We start from the raw sequence: 23,463 nt of genomic DNA, 5'->3' as shown, positions 1-23,463 counted from the left end.
TTGCATCTATTAAGCTGACATCCATAGCATTTATCTTATGATACAGCATCCAGAGGCTTCTTCCTAGCTTAGTCCTTTTCTATCGCAGTTCCGTACGTGTTATTATCGATCATGCTGGACTTTACAAAATAATGGAGATCCAGCAGGGTTGCAACCTTTCTAACCGCATACGGTGGCAATAACTTACGGTGTTTATTCCCCATATTGATCGACACAGACTTCACTTGTACGCTACTTACGAATTTCATCAAGGACAGTCATAGTCTGAACGCTAACTAATACCTGCCCCAACTGAATCATTGCTCTTGAACTTCAAATCTTATCCTTATAGTGTAACTTGTATCCCTTAATGTAGTGTACTCTCTACTAATTAATCGATATGCAAGATTACAGTCTTAAAATAGGCTAAGAATGAATAACAAGTACAATCAAATATATTATTTGCGTAATTAAACGGATCGTATGGTGGAAAAGATTGTAACTACATAATGTAGCATTCGTATTCAAAGAAATATATTGCTAAATGTTATAAAAGCCCGTGAATGTTCTTATCGCAAATCTTGATACTGTATCTATGCGGATAGTGGAATTCAAATTACTAATAGTGAATAACAACTGCGTAGTCATACCATGATCGGCTATGCAGTATAAGACTTACTTTACAGAATGTAATAAATATTGCATATTAGATTACAGAGTACGGCGTGATTTTTAGAGGAAGGAGCATGAATTTTAAAGGATTTAAAATAATAAGTTATAGAGGTAAGAATCTATATTACTTCTTTATTTGACTTGGCATTATCTATTATCAAAAGAGTGGTTATTTCTAGCTGGTGCTGAAGTTTGCCTTGAAACAAGTTAAAATTCTTGTTGGCACAACATAAATTTTTTAGAATACTATTTGTAAATATTTTCAACTACTCATTGCGGTTATAATGTTTTCTTAAATTGGTATAGTTTATTAAAATGTATTAGTTTGTTATTTGATTATTCTAGTACGTCTTCATAGTTTTATATTTCCATCTATCATTTATTGTTTTGCTTGCTTTACTTTTAACAGTTTACATTTTAAACTCATTAATTAAATAACTAATAAATTGACTTTGCTACATCACTATATGAAGTAAGCTTTTTATTTTTCACTCTAACATAGAGAAAATTCTAATTTTCCTTATAGGCCTCTCATGTATAAAGACTTTGATCCATGTTATATTGTGGTATCGCTATAGATAATACAAATATGTTGATTAACCATTCTATAAAACATTCGCAAATACTAAACATCTGATAGCTTTCAATACCTAATACAAATAATCACGATCTATCGAAATTTTTTAAGTACAATAAACATCGAAGGCTTCTATATGGATTAACAGTATCAAGATGATTGTGGTCAAACAGTTATACTAGAGCTTTAAGTAATTTTTCATAAATACTTTAAGTCTCTTCACGTTTGCCTTGATTAATTATTGATAGCTTCTGTATACCTCTAGCTAAGGATTATGATGATTGCGATGATAAAATTTCAAATGATTTCTCATACATTGATAGGGCCTCATCATACATGCCCTGGCTATCGTAGACACTTCCTATCTTGTAATATAATATTGCGACTTGTGGATGATTGTGACCTAAGTCTGATAATTGAATTCTGAGTAATTTTTCGTACATAGATATAGCCTCTTCATGCCTGCACTGGCGAGAATAGATATTTCCAAGATTCCTGTATGACATCGCAGTATCGGGGTGATTTTGATCAAGAGCAGACACTTTATTTTCGAGTGATTTCTCATACCAAGAAATAGCCCGTTCATGTTTGCTCTGACGAAAGCGCACAGTTCTTACATTCTGTGATGCAGCGACGTCGGGATAATTATCTTTAAGGACCGATAATCGAATTTTGAGTGATTTTTCATACATAGGAATCGCTTCTTCATCCTTGCCCTGATCATCATATAAATTTCCTATGTTGTCATATGACTGGGCAATAGCGGGATGATTATCATCAAGGATTAATAATCGAATTTCAAGTGACTTTTCGTACATAGATAGAGCCTCATCATGCCTGCCCTGATTGCAATATATAAAGCCGATGTTATTATATGATTGGGCAACATCAGGATGATTGTGGCTTTGAACAGATAATCGAATTTTAAGTGACTTCTCATACATTGATAGAGCCTCTTCATGATTTCCTTGAGCATAGTAAACAGCTCCAATATTGTTATATGATTGGGCCACAGCGGAATGTTCGTGACCAAGGACTGATAATCGAATTTTAAGTGACTTCTGGTACATAGGTAAAGCCTCTTCATAGTTGCCCTGATCATAATATACAAGGCCAATGTTATTATAGGATTGAGCAACATCGGAATGGTTGCAACCAAGAACTGACAATCTAATTTCGAGCGACTTCTCATGCATATAAATAGCCTCTTCGTGGTTACCCTGATTCCAATAGACTTCTCCTATGTTATTATAGGAAGCAGCAGTATCGCAATGATTGTCACCAAGGACAGATAGTCGAATTTTGAGTGACTTTTCAAACATAGAAATGGCCTCTTTATGTTTGCTCTGCTGCCTGTAGACTTCGCCCATGTTGTTGTAGGATGCTGCAATATCGGGATGCTTGCTATCATAGACTGATAATCGAATTTTAAGTGACTTCTCAAGCGCAGAATTAGCTTTCTCATATTTACCTTGACAAGAGTATACAATTCCTATGTTGTCATATAATGCCGCAATATCAGGATGGTTGTGGCTAAGTACTAATGACCGAATTTTAAGAGACTTCTCATACATAGCAATAGCTTCTTCATGCTTGCCCTGATTTTTATAGGCATTTCCCATGTTATTGTATGATGCAGCAACATCAGGATGATTATGATCTAGAACTGACATTTGTATTTTAAGTGACTTTTCATACATAGAAATAGCTTCTTCATATTTGCCTTGGTTTTTGTAGACATTTCCCATATTATTATAAGTTGCAGCAACGCGTTCATGATTATGGCCAAAGATCAATAGAACAATCTTGAGGCATTTTTCAAATATACGAATGGCTTCTACATGCTTATCTTGATGAAAATATACAATCCCCATGTTGTTGTATAATTTATCAACTTCGGGATGATTGTGATCAAAGATTGATAACTTAATCTTGAGTGACTTATTATACATAGAAATTGCCTCCTCATACTTTCCCTGATCACTATAGACGGTTCCCATGTTGTTATATGTTTTGGCAACATCGGGATGATTAGTACCAAAGGCTAACAATTGAAGTTCGAGCGATTTCTTATACATAGAAATAGCCTCTTCATATTTGGCCTGGAGAGAATAGGCAATTCCTAGGTTTCCGTAAGCCATAGCAATATCAGGATGATTATGATTAAGGACTGATAATTGAATTTTAAGTGATTTCTCATACATAGAAATGGCCTCTTCATGCTTGCCTTGATCACAATATGCTAGTCCAATGTTGTTATATGACTGAGCGGAAGCAGGATGATTGTGACCAAAAACTGATAATCGGATTTTGAGCGACTTTTCGTACATAGAAAGAGCCTCCATAGACTTACTTTGCTTCCTATAGACTTCTCCCAGGTCGTCATATGATTTGGCAACTTCAGAATGATTGCTACCAAGAGTTGACAATCGAATTTTGAGTGATTTCTCATACATAGATATGGCATTTTCATATTTACTCTGCTTCCAATAAACTTTTCCCATGTTGCTATAGGATTTGGCAACTTCAGGATGATTGTAACCCAGGGCTGATGATTGTATTTCGAGCGATTTCTCAAACATGGAAATAGCTTCTTCATATTTAGTCTGCTTCCTATAAACGACCCCAATGTTATTATAGGATGCAGCAATATCGGGATGATTGTTCTCAAGGATTGATAATCGAACTTTAAGTGACTTCTCATACATGGAAATCGCTTCTTCATGCTTCTCCTGATCAGCATAGACATTCCCCATGTTATTATATAATGAAGCAATATCGGGATGATCGTGACCAAAGTTTGAAAGTTGAATTTTGAGCGATTTCTCATACATAGTGACCGCTTCATTATACTTGCTCTGATTTTTAAAGACATTCCCCATGTTATTATATGATGCAGCAACACTTATATGATTGTGACCAAAGACTAGTAAATTAATTTTGAGTGACTTTTCATACATGGAAATAGCTTCTTCGTGCCTATCTTGATGAGAATATACATTTCCGATGTTGTTATAGGATTGAGCTATAGTAGGATGATTAGGACCAAGAACTGACAGCTGAATTTTGACTGATTTCTCAAACGTAGAAATGGCCTCGTCGTATTTTCCTTGATCACAATATATAGTTCCCACATCATTATATGATGTAGCAACAGCAACATGATTAGGACCTAGAAGTGATAATCGAATTTTAAGCGATTTCTCATACATAGAAATAGCTTCTTCATGCTTGCCCTGATCTGCAAAGACATTTCCCAGGTTATTGTGCGATTGAGCAACGACACAATGATTATGACCTAGAGCTGATAATCGAATTTTAAGTGATTTCTCATACATAAAAATAGCTTCTTCGTGCTTGCCTTGATCACCATATATAAGACCGATATTGTTATACGATTGGGCAACATCGAGATGATTGCTACAAAGGACTGACAATCGAATTTTGAGAGACTTCTCATACATAGAGAGAGCCTTTTCATGCTTGCCCTGATCATAAAATATAGTTCCCAAGTTGTTATATGATGTAGCAACATCTGCATGATTATGACCAAAAATCGACAATCGAATTTGGAGTGATTTCTCAAACATAGATATAGCCTCTTCATACTTACCTTGATCAGCATAGATATTTCCTAAATTATTGTATGATTGAGCAACAGCGAAGTGATTATGACCAAGAACTTGCAAGCGAATTTTGAGCGACTTCTCATACATAGAAATGGCCTCTTTCTGCTTGCCTTGATCAGCCTGGACATTTCCCAAGTTATTATATGATGTAGCAACATCAGGATGATTAAGGCCAAAAACTGATAATCGAATTTTGAGCGATTTCTCATGCATACAAATAGCCTCTTCATATTTACTCTGTTCCCAATAGCTTTCTCCAATATTGCTATAAGATTTAGCCACATCAGAATGATTGTGACCAAGGGCTGATAATCGAATTTTGAGTGATTTTTCATGCATAGAGAGAGCCTCGTCATATCTGCATTGAGCATAATGTATATTTCCTATCCGGTCATATGAATTACTGACATCTAGGTCTTCCTTGCCTAAATAATTTAACTTTATACTCAATGATTTAGCATAATTATCCGATGCCCCCTTCAAATCTCCTTGCACCTTTTGAATATCACCTTGTTGATCTAAGCATCGGACAATGATTACATTTTCTTGCAGCTTTTCGGCCATTTCTTGTCCTTTTTCATTGAATTCTTTAGCTTTTATCCATTCACTTTGTTGTATATATATATCGCCAACAAGAAGATAAATCTCACATCGCATCCGATTAAGATCAATAGTACTCCGGGATGTAGCTTGGATTTTATCCAAAACTCGTATACAATTGGATAAGGCTTCATTAAGGTTGCCGGATTGATGATTTTCTATAGCTTTTTCAAAGAGGGATTTAATTTGTTGAGGTATACGTATAGTAGACTTGAAAGATCGATTACCCATGTTTTAGGGCTTCATATATATATGCAGTCGTTATATCAAAAATAATCAATGAGAGCACAATTCAATCATCTACTATAACTTGGAATAAAGAACGGAAATCATTGAGGATAATTTCTGTGTTAAAGCTATACAGGTTTTCCAATCCTATAGCTGGTCAAGAATCTATTCGACTATATTAATTAGCCTTGAATGTATATGGGGAATTAGATCATCAGTCAAATTAGCATAATTTAAGCATTAACATAACAAAAGATAAATCATCACAAAGTTAGCCGTCTCATGATGTAATAAAAGTACCTAAATTATTCTATCTACAAGTATTATCCTAGTTTAGCTTACGTACAAAAGCGGGAAGTTATTATAGTTATTAAGATACCTAGTAAACAACTAATAATTGCTAGAGTCCGCCATTATTTTTACATTATATACTACTAAATATGATGCATATTGCAATTTCCTTACAATTTTTTTTTATTCGAATTACAACTAGTCTCTTTATACCTTGAAAGACAATTAGCGAAACCTATCATCGAGTCAGTTTAGGAAACCGACGACTGTTAGTTAATGTAATATCGACGTTAACACAATATTTAAAATATTTGAAATTGCGTATTCCAAAAGTTTTAAATAAGAGAGGTAGCGATTAACAGGAAGGGAGAGTATATTATTATTTTCGATTCATGGAAAATCAAAAACGTATGTTGCTGAATATGGCAATACTGAGCTCATTCTGATTGCGATTAGCATTAATCTTAGATTAACATATCAGTTTACTGTAGTTCACAGAAGTTACAGTACTTCTATCTCATACTCGTACATTAATATAATCACTCATGTTAGAAATTTAAAGGAACTAAGCACAATTTTATGAGGTTCCAAATTTCAGTGCAACATTTTGATTACCTTAACGAATAAATTATCAAATATTTCTACAAATTCAGGCACTTAATAAGTCATCTCGATATTTAGTTCTTGTAAGTAAAAATGTCAATCTTAGCCATGTAGATTTTAATTTCATTACCATAAAATTGTCTTTGAAGGTGTAGAGCTAATGCGTGTCTAAAGACAATTGTAAAAACTGTGTCGTCTAGTATTAGCTTAATAAATGCGCTTTATTTAAATGGCAGTAAAAGGTGATCCAATGTAGGTGTCATCTTGAAAGAGTTAATTACTGTCTATCTTTCCTGTTATAATAAATCGACAAATTGTTTGCTAATATTAAATGGTTAAGACTCCACCTATTCGTGGTATTGCACTGTAATAATAATAAGGAGCAAGAGGATATATTGTATATCATACCATCTTTCTTTATTTCTATGGTACATATGTGCCTTCTATTGGTTAAACTGTTTTAAGTACAGGGATTATGAAAATATATCTACCACAGAAGTAAGATAAAAGCTTTCCATTCTACCTATGGTTGGCTACCAACACTTATTAATTTAGTTCAAGTTGTTAGGTAGGCCAATGAAATGGATTAAAATTATGAAATCAGAGTGGCTATATGTTAACAGTACTTAAAATTCGCGATAAATTTGGACACTATCGTTGTATTAAGCGCTAGAATGAAATTGGCACTATGCCCTAAGTTAGCATGTATTTTAGGAGCAATATGCATTATATTTACTAGCACAATCAATTCATTCAACGATCTCCTTGTGTTACGAAATTCTGCTGCAAGGAATAATATAGGTAATCTTAATTAGTAGCCATCGTTAAAGATTAGCGCCAAATTACAACGTACGGTGTAAATGTAACTAAATTTATCCAAGGTAAGAGAGGAATTGATGACGTTGATAACTCAATTATTAAGTATTTCATACAATTATTCACCATAGATTATGTTACAGATTGAGAGATACATATACGAGTATCAATGATGGCTAATGATTATTACAAAATAACCGCATAACATACACAAGCTATATTGCGCTATGACAAGCGGAAATCGATTGACATTAACAGATATTAACGTCAAATAAATATACCTTAATTGTAACAGAATCAGCGTAATTATAAAATTGAAATGATGAACGAAATTATACAGTAGATAGCAACTTCAATTAGTGCTTGTTAGCTATATATGGCAGTAAGAATAAAATGCATACAGGATACAGTATTCAAAAAAATTTTACTTAACTACTTAACAAGTAAAGATAGCAATATCCACTTTAAGATATAGAAAACAAATCTATTTTAGGAAGTGCGGGATTTATTGCTATTTTGTTACGTATGGATGTACCGTCTTTCTTTCCGTTATATTAAAAATAGGAACACAGCGCTATTAATAGCAAATTACTCATCTGATACTTTATATTGAGTGTGCTAACAATAGACATTGCCAATCATGTCGGCACCACGTTGGCGTCATAGATAAAGATTTATCGTTTTATTTCTACAATAGCAAGAAATTGATACAGTATTTATCTCACTTTAATAGTAGAATGCCATATCTTTCACGATATATTAAGCATATGTATTTTTGTGTTAGAGTGAATAAATCATTTATGGTGCCGATTGATTGAGTGTGATAGTAATTTGCTTATCCCAAAATTCCATGTTTAAATCGTTAGTCAGCGCGGATAAATAGAAAGTCATTGAAGCAGAAAAGTATAAAACAGCAAGGTTTCCCTTCCGGATTTATAATTTACCCTCCGTTGAAGAGAAACGATCAAAAGAATAAATAGTTTGGACTATCTCATCTCTATTACATTATCTCAAGATGAAGTTTATGATTGTGTTATTTTTCCTGATTGCCGGAATTTCTGCGAGAAATTTACCTGGACCTACAGTTACAAATCATCAACCTGTCGAATTGATAGGGCGAGCATTTGTTGTGATCGATGTCGCCAAGGTTAGGAATTGTTATAGTTTTTTATTTTCTAATTTAAAGCCAGGATAGTAATAATGATAGTTTAATGATTTATTTCGCGTTATATATTCTATGTGTACCGCAGGGCTATCTCTGAGTTCGTGTTTAAACTAAATGATGCTTGATAAATCAGGCAGGTTATCATAAAAAGACTAAGTTATATGAGCCATAATTTTAGTATATTATATGGGTTACTTTTTGTTAAATGTCAGTAAACATAATACTGCAGATTTAGCGAAATAGTAGTAGAGTATCTCTTTATAATATACGAGAATATGGATGACAAACAGTTTTTGAAATAGCAATAAACATTAATACGCCAGATTTTTTTTCAACAGTTTTTGCTTCACATGTGTAATTGCGATCAACCAAACAGATAATTCATTGTACGGGCTTAGTCAAAGGCACTACTATTACATTACATTACATTACTGATATAATAGATACAATTAACCGCACACACCATAATAAAGGTCCTTTTATTTCGATAACCCTTGATTATTATTGATATCATTAATGAATTAATGTCGGCATTAAGGAAGGCTTTGTACATTATCTTTGTAAATGGAATCACTTTAAATGCAATTATCTACTATCCACCGGTACTTGTGATAAGTATCTATTGTAGTTCTAGCTAATAATTGGATGTATACCTTCATTTTAGGACGATTTCCTGGTAAACATTGGTGATAATTGTCTATACAGGCGCATTAATAAAAAGCGAATGAGAGACTTATTAAATTTGGAGATGCTTAACAATCAAACTATACAACAAAATAAAACTATTGTAAATAATTTCAATATTACTAATAATGGAAGTTTAAATGAGAATCAAACCGACACAAACGTAAACATGGCTACTACTGCGAAAGCGCGCAAGAATTGGAGTCGCGAAGAGATTTATGAAATGGCATTAAAATCAAATTTGCAACTATGGTCGACAGGGGTAAGAAGCATTGTACATTGAATACGGTGCGTGTTGACAATTAAATTGCAGCAAAATTCCCATACTATATTATTAATCTTTTAATAGGGTTTACAAGTTGAGGTTATGACACGAAGATTCAGAAAGCGTCCAGAATTTTTTAGCTTTTGTATGGATACGGAGATCTACAAAGTCAAAAGTAAGTAGACAATGAATCGGTTCACCTACCTTCTATTGCTAGGATATCATAATAAACTATTGAATTTGCTATCTATGTAGCTAAAGAAAGTGCAGTGCTCAAGTCTCCTCGATGCAGATACACCCGTTGTCGAAAAAGCCAAGTCTATGATTACAATGGAAAATTGGCCTTTATTAAATACAATTGCTTAATATTATGCTTCAGCTCTTAAAAATGATACAGAAACATGGTTTATAAAGAATTGATTATGTTTATTTGATTGCTTATGTGAACATCGATTATGTGCACTAGCTATTGCCTTAGTCAAATTGTTCGTTGCTGTAGGGTTTGTGAGCTTCGTCTCCCTACATTATCCATCCTTGATTTTTTGATAATATAGTCTAGCTAAATGTTTAAAAGCATTTATAATTTCTGATATGCTTACAAACGATTTGCAATTTCTCAATATGTATAATTATTAAATGATATCATTTCCATCAATTGATAGAACTAATGATGATATTAATTTGCTTTAGTGCTTGTTTCCTTGCGGAAAAATTTCTATGCTATAATTCTTTGGCTATACGTCCTGCGCATATTAGTATCGGTCGTGACGCTTTAAATAATGCTGTGAAACAATGTGATCTTGATTTTGCATGGTAATAAAGTAAAAAGTTCAAAATTGATAAATCGCTTAAACTGCTTAGTTATTACACTGTACTACAGTTGATTTATAAAGTTGCTGGTGAGCAAGTGTATAGAACATCCGACCTCGCCACTGCAATTGTAGCAGTGTGACGATTTCAATATTTACAGGTTCTACAATGCTTCGGTCGTCACATTAAAAACATACTATAATACTATCTAATCGATACTCGCCTAAATAAAATTTACAAGACTTTACATCAAACAACATTTTATAATAAAATTTGCATAACCGATAATACGATTTATCAGGGCCACGTGATTTCAAGACCGCCATTGCTGAAAGATCATATTCATTTCACGTCTTTTCTCAGGCGAACCAACATTAACCGTTGGGATAATTTTTCGGGGCTTCGTAAATTGTACGAATCGTCTCATCTCACTATAACTGCTGTGCTCACTGTAAGGTACACCTACGGAATCAGGAATAATATTTAAAAATTATTATCAACTATATTTATATCTTTTCATTCAGAATGCTATTTTGAGTACAGAGGGCAACATTAGTAACAAATAGAAACTATTTCGCCCTTACCGTATATGGATATCGATCCATATTGTCTGGCAACAATTCCAGAAGCAGTAACATTATTCGTATGAGTCCATCCAGTAGGTTTAAATCCAATTGCACAGTCAAATTGATCTGCGTTTTGGTCTAAATAATTTCTAAGAAACTGGATATCGTAAATTTTATAGTCATATTAGCGTCCAGTTTCATCAAAATATGTTGGATTTATTTCATTATCTTACTAATATCAACTTTTGCACTGCAAATCATCATAAATTAAGTGCAATAATAGATTGTAATCTAGTATTGCAATAAGTACTTGGCCGCATTAAAAACATTTCAACGCGATTTTCTAAGTTAAATATTTTATCAATCATTTAAACATACCTTTGCACTAACGGACCAAATTGGTAAGACATGAAGAAAAGTAGAATGTGGATCGGAAGTAAATAATGTCTTAAAATTCTCAATTTCTAAACACTGTAACGTTCCAAGTTTATTCTTTTGAGCGTATACCTTGCACTCCAGGGCCCTGGCAATGGCTAATGTAGAATTAATTTGATTAATACGAGTATGGTAAATGCTATAAAACGACTAATGCCCATGTTACCTAGAAAAACTTTTTCTTTACCAATAGTATATGTTCCACAAGCTACTAAACAACGCTTGTTACATTTTAATGCGTCGGTGACGGTTGCCAATACATAGTCTAGCACAAATTTTTGCGATGGGAAATCGTAGCTCGGATCACAGTATCTGGTAGTAGTAATTATTTTGATAATACGAACAATTGAAAATCACTTGGCAGGCAATAGTTTAGCTAATGATAATTTTTCTGATGATACTATACATACGTGGTATCTAAATACAGTTCGGATATTACACTATTTTTTAGTATATCCAATTTTTCCATTTCTTCTGAGGCTCGAAAATCTCCTACAAAATGTCTTCAATTTAATGCAACAATATATGGATGATGATGAAGAGTTAAACCTATCCGTTTGTACAGAGCCACATTCACTAATATCTAAAGTACAGTATACAAGTATATCTCTGGTGAACCTTCAATACCTGTGTGTAAGTGAACAGAGCCATTACGTAGTCTGAAGACAAACATGGCAGAACCAGGACAACTACAAAAGTGAAGAGATTAACTTACTCCAAAGGCTTCATTGATCATTCTGTCATGATTTTGCTATTAGAATACTGCATAAAGTGGCTTTCATAAGAAGCAACAGATCTTATTGTACTTACTGGTTAGCGTCTAACAGCGTAACTTCGACGTCATCCACTACAACTGATTGATGCATTGGTAAAATTGTGATGTATTGCTTTTCGACATGTAACATTCTACTGACCAAATTGGCGGTTATCTTGTTGCAATAAAGCTTAGCATTAAAAGTTTTGTTTAGCCCATAGTAGTGATCCGAATGAAAATGACTTAAAAAGTAGGCAGTTATGCCAGAGATTGGACCATAGCTAAACGCATCAACGCAAAATGTTGTACCTATTTGATAGGACATGCAATCATATTGAGAATGAAGTAAGTTCATTATTAGTACAGTATATGGTACTTGTAGAATTATCAGATAATTTAGTTTAGTACAATAAGAATCGATTAATTATGCATGCTGACATTAATCCACTAGCTATGTGTGATTTTTACGACCAATATGCTACTCATTACCAGTGATTTTCTTATAAAAGGGACATTTTCTCTTTCCTTTAGGGTCATTCCATTTGTTGGATTTTCGTATTTTATTAGATTGCTTACTTTCCTGATTATGGCTGCTGTTCTTGCTTTGGCTTACGCTAGGTTTGGTCACCATTTTGTTAGGGCATGAAAAATAGTTCAAGATAGAACTCTGTTGCATGTCACTTTTCTTCCTTTTCTGTGCTAACTGATATGTCCTCTGGAAGTATGACAACTTGGGAGCTTTCTTGGATATTGGTGTTGATGTATCTGATACCGTTTTATCATCATGATCTTGTGTCGTTGATTGGATGCTATCTTGTTTGGCTGCATCAACAATGTCACTATCACTTTTGACTAGAAGTAAATGGCTAGGATCTCTAGTTAGCGATTGGATGACTACTAGATCATCAATATCGTCATCACTGCCTTCCATCAAATGAAGATAACTGTTATCCATTGCAGCCGTTGAATTATGCTGATCTTCTCCTTCTTCGTCTGTGATACAAACAGATTCATGGTTCGAGTTAGCAGCAACGTCATCCTGTCTATTCTCCTGATCCATTTGTAGTGTATCACTATTTTGGAAGGCGTCTGCAGAAGATGATTGATGTATTGTATTGTTTTTTTCAAGGAAAGCTGAATTATCCTGTCGACTTGGGCAGTTAGAAACTTCATCAATGTCACGATGATGATTGCATTGAGTTTGAGCTCCAGTCTGAGTTGTCATCATGTTATGATTATCCTTATCCTCTTGATTGATATCGCTTGGGATAGGATCGAGAATGCCATTGATGGTTTGATTCTTTAAATTTTGGCTGTTACTCAAGGATGACGGGGGAGTTGATACGATAATAACCTCGTCATCATCGTTATCGTTGGTAGTCGGATTATCATTTGCATTTTTTGAGGTCTCCGGTGTAGAACCTAGCATAAGACAAGAGATATGAATTTATGTTATGAAATGATGATTACAGTACTGTACAGAATGGGTCGGTTGTGCATCAATGAATCGACGCGTGGAGATTGATGTTGTTGATGAATGCATGTAGTACAGAAGGTATTGCGAATAATAGTATTACTGTACACCTATTGGATTTTGCACTATGTAGGTTTTAGTCCAATACTTGTATAATGGATTCAAGAGTTGTTTATCCTATCGACAGTTGACTGACCTGAAAAGGTGCGGGTAAAATGAGTGATGTTCAGCGTTAATTTGCGTCCTTTTGCTTTTTTCTTGGGTCTTTTGGTTGATCCCTTTTTAATTTTGTTGTAGATTTTAAAATCCCAAACAACATCGTCATCCTCGTTATTGCCTACCATTTTGCAGTCGATCCAGTAGAAGGCTTGTTGCTGAGATGATGTAACCAAGTTAGGAATCCCTTCTAGACCTGTTGATGGAATTAGTCTATGTCAATAACTCATCCTTTCATGCCATGACAAATGAATGCCATGGAATGGATAAGAGTGGCTATTGCAGGTGTGCATCTAACGATGATCGTACTACGCGTATGCATCTGCAGTTTGCTTCATTGGCGACTACTGTATGCTTCTCATCGTATATCTGAGAGTCTATCGATCAAGTTTGCTTACCTTAAGATGGAAGATGACCTACTATCATTGGACGGCTGATCCAGCGCCAATGAAGATGCTGTCGTCAGGTGATTGGACTGTTGGTAATGGCGTCGCTTGCATAGGCTAGAAAGCTGGCCTAAGCTTGGATAGGTAGACGTATGGGTCTCCAATTCTCAATCTTAGATCCACTTTTTGCGTTGGTAGCAATAGGAGAACTCTTCTCGCTCGCTCTACAGCACGCATAACTCGTCAAGCCGTAGTAGACGAATATCGAGGAGCCGATGGCATTAGCCTGCTAGGCCGCTTAGACTCCATTTGCAGATTTTCCTTTCTGTGTCATGACGCCGAACTGCAGTCCAGTCCAGTACTGGACCGGATCGGACTGGAACGGACTGCACTAGACGGTACTGTACTGTAGTACCAGTGGTCACCGGTGATGCTGACACGATTCAAGCCTGAACGTGTTTATCTTTTGCCTGACTGGCGCAACTACCGTACTTGCACTGTAGTACTGGTACAGTGTACAGTGTACAGTACCAGTACTGTACTGTACACTGTACAGTATTGTACGAGCGAATCGATGGTGCGGGTCAACTACGGAATGGAAGGGAATGCGGATGCGCACTTCCGTTCCTCGCGGACTGCACCTGCGTATTTCTTTCAGTCCGCAGGAGTACCGAGTCAATACTGTAGTCATGACGAACTAGAGACTACAGGACCAGAAAAGCTGCGAGCGGAGCCACCGTGGTAGAGAGTCCCTTGACTGTTAATGTAGACCCATTCCATTTGGAAGTGGATGTTCACAATTCGATGCGCCAATGCCGCAAAGGATGGTATTGACTTAGTACAACTTCTATACAAAATGACAACGATTTTTACTATTCGCCGTCATTTTGCATAGGAGTTCTACTACAAGTAAATTACTACCACAAGTACTGGCGGATGTCTTACTCAAAGCTATTTTGTTATGGCACTTTTGCATTGTTTTATACTATACTGCTCTTGATGTCATATTGTATTACAGCAAAAAATGAATCCAATCGCCAAGCTTGATACAGCGGGCGAAATAATAAAATGGACTCTATTTCAGCTCATAACTAGCTGAATGAATGAATCACACCATCACATATTGTACAGGCGAGATTAGGCGACACTGCATGAACTTGACCATGACATGAACTTGACCATGACTTGAACTTGACCAATAGATGCATCAATGCAATTTTTTGAAAACCAGTTAATTATTGATAGCATGTCTGGTCAATGTCGTGCACTCTCTAGCCTGTCAATGCGCTTCATCATGACTTAATTCATATCACAAAGAGCACATTCTCAAAACCTATTCGATACTCTTCAATGAGCACTTTGAGACGCCATCCATTCTGTCGTCAACTTTCGACATGAGCGATGGTCTTCTGTGATAGCAATTTCTGAAAAAGAGCAGAGAAAGTGCATGGATAAAAGTCATAACGGCGATGGACATCGTAAGTCTATCAGCTATCGATCGGCCATTAAAATAGAACAATCTCATCTCCAGACATGGATACTGCCGACATCCTCCAATATATCTTACTGTAGTGCAGTATTACAGCCCATCGCATCCTATTCCTAGTCATGTCTTCTTCGCAAGTAGCGTCAATAACGCAATGTATGTAGTCAAAGTTTTTATTTCCACAGGAGGTTCGCTCCTATCTGTGACTGGTACATTTCATCGAACATCGAATAGATTTCAACTTGTCATCCGGTTACATTTGTAGTGTGCGCTGAGTGTATACTATACTGTAGTATATCCAATCGTTTATTCTAATGAAGGACAACAATACAAGTTAGTTTGTCGATTGTTCTCCTATTGTAACCTATGGCCCACTACCTATTATACTGCAGATAGATAAGATTGTGGACTATTTGATCACTGATAAGAATGCATTGTATTGAAGGATGTAGGTCAAGCTAAACCAACCTTTATCTATCAACTGTACAGTATTAAATAATCGTGATATCGTTACATGATATTCAGTTATTTAGGCTTAAGGGTTGTTACTTCATAGGTAGTCAACAGCCTGCATGTCCGGAATGTTGCTCCAACTTTAGTCGATTTCTTCCAATTTAATTGATTGAATTAATTCGTTTGTCAGGCTTACCAAGGTTTGACAACTTCAACCTTGCCGTGTATTACAAGCAAGAGGCCGTGGCCCAATTGCAGTGGGGAGCAAAGTATCCATGTTAATAATGCCTAAATTTGGCTCTATGACTGCTATTGGCCAAGCATACTATTGAAGAATAGGCTTGAGTTTGAGTTAAAAGCTGTCAGATTGGAAACTGTACAACGGTCATTTTCATTCCGTCAACAATGTGCATCAAATTAATTGATTGACAACGTTATTTCTATATCGCATTACTTTATAAATTAATTACTCTTGTCAGAAGAATCTCAGATTCAACGTCAACTCAATAGACTAACCGCGATCAAATTGAACTTTTCTAATTCCAGTTGAAGATAGTCAAGTCATTGCATTTTTAATTTAGCTTTGATTTTGCTATAGTCTACGTGTATTTCCATTCGTCTCCTCTATCGTTTCATCTGTCTACATGGCTAAAGTTCCCGGTCATATTGGCATGCCCATTATTGGTGATCGCAGTTTAGAATTTGCTAATGATTCGTTGAAGTTTGTCAATAACCACATCCAAAAATATGGTAGAATATTCCAGAGTAGATTACTCAATCGGCAGACAATCTTTCTTGCATCGTATGATGCAGTGCAGCAATTACTAAATGGTAAGAAAAGTGGCTAGAATTATTTTTGATCAGTCTACTTTTTGCTAGGTGTACCATCTTATTGCAATCATTAAACGGATTTTCCTGCCTAACAGTATTATTGATACCAATAAAAAGGAAAACTAAAAATGCAGTTAACAACACATGCTGATCTATTCATTTTCTTCTTCTTTTTAGATACAAATGGTACTTATGATATGGAGTATCGTTATAAAGCGTTATGGGGAGAAAATATCTTGCATTATAACGGTAACATAAACCAGCTAGTTCAATTGACGATTAATGCTAGTAATGCCTTCAATTTTGATCCTAAATTAAGTTGTTAGTACTGCTAATACCAGTTTAATCAGCCTTAACGGTAGAATTGATAAGACCGTATCAACGTCCAAGGCAATCACATCACTATTTTGAATAATAATAATTATTTTATTTTATGACGGTATTTGCCAATTTCATACGATCTACGCAATAACTTGCATCAAGTCATGCTATATCTCTAAGCAGTAGCGTGATAAGATATTTAAGTTACATTTTATTGGATCATAATATTGAAGATGATGGTTGTTATGTATTAAGCCAGCATTAATTAACTGAATGTAAAAGGGTCATAACATAGATATTAGTACAATATGTGTCAGGGTAGTAGATTTAAAATATACACTTGGCGTACTTCAATAATTTTTAAAATTAAAAATTTAATAGCTTCGTTGTCTCTTCATACGATAATTCTTTTAGTATCACATTGACTTGATCTACATGGGTAGTATTATCAATAGTTTCGTAAGATAAATCAATTTAGGCGTAAGAGAGTTTGATAATACAATCAGGCTGATAAGAAAATCGATTATATGTTAGGTCTATTTTATTTCTGTACATTCCTTGTAAGTTATTATTCTAACCATTGACTACTGAAAGAATGCAATCTTGTACTAATATAGCATTAAAGAAAGTAACGATGTTATTTTGCTACCGATATTACACTGCTTTGGCAATTCTTACGAGTTATTAATTTTACATGCTGTATCGATTTTAGTTTTGGTAATGCTTTGAACTTGATAGAATAATTCAAAAATCGCTTATTTAATAAAGTACAGTAACATCAGAATTGATTACAGATAAAGAAGCTACTCGAGTCAAAGCTGTACTTGGCAAATGTCTAGATCCTGATCAACTAGCTAGGTTATGTGGCCCTATGATTCATAAGTAAGTTAAAGAATCGATTGCACTCAAATTTATTTCAATTATACTTTAGTGTAGCTAAGTTAGATATCACTCAAAATAAGATAGAGTACGTATATATGAGAATTGGTAATAAATCCTTTTATTTGGTAGACTAATGTAGAGTCGAAATGATAATCGGAAACATCAATTTTTTTCGTTATTGTTTCTTTGCTTGGATATCATTCTGGTGTACTTTGTGTCCAAATCATCTACTCTTTCAGTGCTGTATCACTAAAATTCAATCAGCAATTGTTGATCTATTTCTGCCGTTACTTTTTGCTGTTATTTTTCAATACTCTTCATTTACAGATGTTATGACATCGTTTCCTTCTAATTATCAACTTTTTATTCATTTGTTAGGATATTAGAAAATCTCCTTGGCAGCCTCGAACATGAGTAAGATAGCGAATAATATAGATTGTTGTCATCAATTATTAGAATTGTTAGTATTTGTTAGCAATAACAAATTATGTTAATCAATTTCTATACTTACCAAATTCTAATACAATACCCTAATATTTCGCCAGTCCATTGTTGAACTGCGGTATTATAGAATGATATTTCTGCAATGATTGTTTACAATGGACCAACCTCTATAACAAGCATTCAAGCTCTCAGTTAACTTCGATATATTGTAGTTTTGCTTGCTTAGAGCACACTACTATTGTTGTCTCGATTGTAGAAACAGAAATTTCATCTTTAATTAATATTTTCTATATCATTGTAATATAGAACTAAGCATTGATTGCAAAATTAATGGTATAATTTAAGGCTTTCTTGATGCCAATGTAAATCGGCTGAGCTGTCGCTTTTCATAATTACGAGTACAGAAGTAAAATAAGGTTGCTTTGATAGTATTTCTTTATCAAAGAGAACAATAGACGAGATAAACTGTCATAGTTACAAGTATATCATTCAACTGACATAGATTTTATTTTGATGGCCATAACTCAACTTGGTTGCTAAAAAAAATTAAAGAATAGTTTAGCACCCGTGTAATGTTAGCAATTCCTTTCACATTAGTAGATAATAAACACTTGTTTCTAAATGATAAATTAATGATTTTGGTTAAAGTTTGAGTTATAGCTGATATTATCGACTATCATATAATCCTTAGGAAAGAAGTACCATTGTATACCAAATTCAAGCAAGTAGCTTCTTATATTACCGTTTGTTTATTTCTTGGATTGGATCCTGGATCAACTCACGAAATTGATAGTATCATTGAGTTAACAACGGAACATTGGCACGGTAAATAAAACTTTAATAATTTTATATAAAGTTTTAATAAATGATCGTTCCATTCTATTCTCACATAATAAATGCAAATTTAGTCTTTTATGATTGTATCACAGTAATGCCCATGTAGTATCAAATAGTTTTCTTAATAGGTTCCATTTATAATGTAGAAATAGCAAGTAATTATTGCCGAATAGATAATGTATTAGCATTCCATTTCTAAATTATTAATAATATATTGATATATAAGTGTAGAATTATAAGTAATTATTCCGAAAAGAAAATATAAAGCACTGGTATTTCATTTCTAAGTTGATTATTAAACATATATCGATATACACGTGACGATCCATTATAGGCTTGATTTCTATTCCTGTAAGCGCAAGTTTTACTGGATGGTCTACAACATTTGGCAAAGCAATTAAAGCGAAGGTTATAGAACAGCTTACCCTAAACATCGCTTAATATCACTTAACGTTTTTATATGGATTGTCATTTACGCACTTTATATAAGAATAATAACTTCTATTTTATATTGAATCATATAGGATGAGCTAATAGATAGGATTGAAGAATTACTGTGTAGATTTGATAAAAATGAGTATGTTTACATTATAGTCATGTACGAATAGTTAGACTATTATGGTTACGCTCTACGTATTCATCCAATGTTATACCTTTGCTAAAGATTCAACCAGACCATATCCAATGCCGGCTTCAAGTCTAGGGAAGAACTGAGAAACCACATATTGCTATTTGTATCGGCTTTACCTCCTAAAGCTGTAGCATCGCTCTTAGCTTCCACATTTATCGAACTTGGTAAAACTGGACATGTACGTTCCGACATGAATCTAGTTTGAACATAAAATAATTTTACAACAAATTCGCGTTTTGATATAATTATATAAACTATATCCCTTTAGGCTCGTTATGTTGACATAGCTCGTAATGATTTAGATTTACTAAATGCTATCACGACTGAAATAGAAAGACTTCATCCGCCATTTATTGGAGGTAAAAGGCAAGCTATTAAGGTATGTCATATAGAACCAACGAATTTTTGAAGCCTTAGTACTTTTAGTAGCAACTTTTATTGTCGAGGCTAACAGATTAGGATTGTTAGTTGATTTGATGTTCTGCCAATACTTTCAGTAATATAGTAATTGAAAGCTGTTATCAAATTTTTCACTAGCTTCTACTGATAGAGGGCTACTAATCTCTAGCCCCTTGTATTGCCTTAAAATACTTACAAGAATTTCATTTAGCTAGATTATCACCCTTCTTGATTATAAACTGATCATTACTGAATCTAATTTGATGATTTTTTAATTTATACAATAAATTAATTAGCAACTTAATATCAAATTAACTATAACGTATATCAATTTTGAGATATTTATAATTCTTTGGTAGCGCACAGCTGAAATTGATTAGTTGTTTCTTGCTGTATATTGTAGCAAAATACTTATTTTAATATCAATGCACTGATATATTTGAAATGCTGTCTATACTATGCGATGGCAAATTATACACAGCCTAACTTACATTAGTTTGAGATATTTACGGATTTTATGTAGACAACTGAAGTAGACTAATTTGTTTTTGTAATATACGAGTATTAAAGTAAGATAATTGTATTAATGTCAGTGGGCTAATTTATTTGAAATACTGTCATTACATATTGATCAAAAGTTACTTATAACTTGTATCAATTAGAGATATTACGGCTCTTCATAGATGGCAACTAGAATAAATGAGTTACTTTTATTTTAAATTACAGTGCGAAACTCATCTTAATTTAAATGCGCTGATACATTTGAAAATTTTTCTATATTTAGTAATTACTATAAGGACATAGATACCGTATTTACTTATACATAAATCCATCCTGACTAGAATGCTAATGAACATGTTGATAATTTTTTATTCATTATTAGGGTGGTGTCATAAGTGGATTTACAATACCAAAAGGGTGTTCTCTTTTATATCTAACTCATGCAGCTCATCGTGATCCAGCTGCTTTTCCCAATCCCGATCAATTTTTACCTGAACGTTGGTTAAATGAGTAAATAATATAAGATGTTTTGTATTTTAATCTCGTAATAGTATACATTTAAGAAATAGGAAGGAATTACATCTGGTTGTTATCAACTGTTTTATTCTAACACTTTAAAATCATGATTCAGTTCTAACAACCGAAAGATATGGACATTTGGAGGAGGTCGCCGTGCATGTGTAGGAAGAACGCTGATGAAAATGATGTTACAGGTATGAGTAATAATTAAAATGTTCGTATTTCACTTATAATTATCAAGCGAAAGAAAAGTATGTTTATATTTAATTAATAATTTAGGAAACTATCTCTTATGTAATCAAAAATTACGATTGGCAATTCCAGTCCGATGTTTGCAATATAAAATACAAAACTTTACCAGTTTATCGACCTGATAAAGAATTTTACGTCAAATTTACACGGCGGGATAATCCTTAATTGTATTATACGTTCGAAAGTTATAAATCGCTTACATATCTCGTATAGTATAGATCTGATTGCAATAATTATATCTATTCAAAAATTTTTCTTGAAACCGTATCTGTAGACTAGAAAAAATGTTATAATTTCTTGATCATGATTGCTGGATTAGTTTGATCTTATACTTGAAAGAAATGATTTAGTTCTATTTGAGTCAGGAATTTGCTACTTTATTATACTTGAGGGTACCACATGGACTGGATACCTTATTGTGTTATACCGGAATTATCAATATGAATATCGTCCTTTGAAGTCAGTTAATGAGAAAATTTAATTTATTGCTTCGTATATTCTCACAATAGATATTTTCTAATTAAATGTAAGTTTATTAATATAGCGATAACGAATTCAATGTGACAAATAGTTGACAAGTTTTGTATACTAATATGTCATCGCCTTGAGAATGCTGTTGAATTTAACCATTTAGGATTTATTTTACTGAAAGAACTATAATACTTAAGTTAAATATTGAGGAAATTAATCTAATATTTTAATATTGAAATTATACAGTATATACCGTACTGCAAGTGATATAATATCCTAGAGAGTTACAATAGTGGAAAATCATAAGCTATCAACTGTTATGTAAATTACTTTAACCAATATAAAGTTTAAAGTCATATAAGGTCGTTACAATAGGTTCTGTGTGTTGTCTTTCTATCTTGAATCAATTATTTTATTTAAAAATAATGCTTTTGATATTATAGACCATATTTAAGGACCTAGTGCAGTTATAATATGGTACAGAATTATCCAAAAATTTAACTCTAGCAGATTTTTTTCCATGTTATATAGAAAGTGAAGAGATTGTATAAACTGATCTTTTCCTAAGCGTTACTGCATATTATCATAAGAAATAAACATGCTTATTACGGCTAACATATTATCCTTGTAAAATAGATTTAGCTCAGTATTTCAGTTTATGTCTATTTGATAACGTGCCAAATAAATTACAAGGATACATCTTATTAAATAACTGAGTAAAGTTCAGAAAAAACAAGAAAGTTTGCCTTGAGATTTTCATAATTAATGTATTACTACTATGTTCTTATGCTAATATTTCGATAAGTTTAAATGAGAGATAACAAAATTGAGTTGTTAGACAAAGTGAAATAGCTATCATGCGTGTTATTGTTAGTAAACTCAATTTTTCATAGCTTATTCTGAGCTATACTGTATGCTAGTAAAGATCTTTATAGCATTGAATAACAATAAATCTTGTTGCAAAAATTAAATGTATGCCATACACTAAATAATAAATGCGACATTTTTAATTTATTCTATCTAACGGAGTTTTGATGAAGTTTCTCTGCCAGCTTTAACCTATTTTTCTCTGTAAAGTATTTTAAAGCAGTAAAAATTTGCATTCTATTGTGTACTAGTAGGAAATACAAAATGAAAATTACAATACAGTAGATCGTCTATAATGGAAGGATGCTCACCATTTTATGTATTCTGTTTCAATTAAAATTAAAATAGAACGCTCAAGTATCGGAGATTTAAGCTAACATTTGCACTATTCGTGCACTCTAAAATACCAAATAAATATT

General features: G+C 33.5%; 4 protein-coding genes across 4 annotated transcripts; 2 read left to right on the top strand and 2 right to left on the bottom strand.

Moving 5' to 3' along the window:
- Positions 1 to 1,207: 1,207 nt before the first annotated feature.
- On the bottom strand, positions 1,208 to 5,688 carry TRIADDRAFT_60779 (uncharacterized protein; the record flags this gene model as incomplete). The annotated part of the gene is made up of 2 exons (XM_002116685.1): positions 1,208 to 1,256; positions 1,544 to 5,688. The coding sequence occupies 2 exons, from the start codon at positions 5,686 to 5,688 to the stop codon at positions 1,208 to 1,210; spliced, it is 4,194 nt and encodes a 1,397-aa protein (XP_002116721.1).
- A 2,722-nt stretch (positions 5,689 to 8,410) lies between these two features.
- Positions 8,411 to 10,326, top strand: TRIADDRAFT_60778 (uncharacterized protein; the record flags this gene model as incomplete). The annotated part of the gene is made up of 4 exons (XM_002116752.1): positions 8,411 to 8,542; positions 9,225 to 9,506; positions 9,594 to 9,684; positions 10,172 to 10,326. The coding sequence occupies 4 exons, from the start codon at positions 8,411 to 8,413 to the stop codon at positions 10,324 to 10,326; spliced, it is 660 nt and encodes a 219-aa protein (XP_002116788.1).
- Positions 10,327 to 10,632: 306 nt separating this feature from the next.
- TRIADDRAFT_31281 (uncharacterized protein) lies at positions 10,633 to 12,705 on the bottom strand (the record flags this gene model as incomplete). Its single annotated transcript, XM_002116684.1, has 8 exons — positions 10,633 to 10,781; positions 10,904 to 11,042; positions 11,264 to 11,418; positions 11,487 to 11,632; positions 11,731 to 11,812; positions 11,948 to 12,009; positions 12,131 to 12,383; positions 12,564 to 12,705. The coding sequence occupies 8 exons, from the start codon at positions 12,703 to 12,705 to the stop codon at positions 10,633 to 10,635; spliced, it is 1,128 nt and encodes a 375-aa protein (XP_002116720.1).
- Positions 12,706 to 16,733: 4,028 nt separating this feature from the next.
- On the top strand, positions 16,734 to 21,871 carry TRIADDRAFT_60776 (uncharacterized protein; the record flags this gene model as incomplete). The annotated part of the gene is made up of 12 exons (XM_002116751.1): positions 16,734 to 16,920; positions 17,098 to 17,169; positions 18,015 to 18,123; positions 18,502 to 18,537; positions 19,259 to 19,392; positions 19,739 to 19,812; positions 19,929 to 19,981; positions 20,069 to 20,213; positions 20,304 to 20,414; positions 21,318 to 21,436; positions 21,567 to 21,648; positions 21,734 to 21,871. 12 exons carry the CDS (start codon positions 16,734 to 16,736, stop codon positions 21,869 to 21,871), a joined length of 1,260 nt encoding a protein of 419 aa, XP_002116787.1.
- Positions 21,872 to 23,463: the final 1,592 nt, after the last annotated feature.

Source organism: Trichoplax adhaerens, genomic scaffold, assembly GCF_000150275.1.
Source record: "Trichoplax adhaerens TRIADscaffold_17 genomic scaffold, whole genome shotgun sequence".
NCBI classification, from domain to species: domain Eukaryota; kingdom Metazoa; phylum Placozoa; class Uniplacotomia; order Trichoplacea; family Trichoplacidae; genus Trichoplax; species Trichoplax adhaerens.
This window is presented reverse-complemented; position numbering and strand designations above follow the sequence as displayed.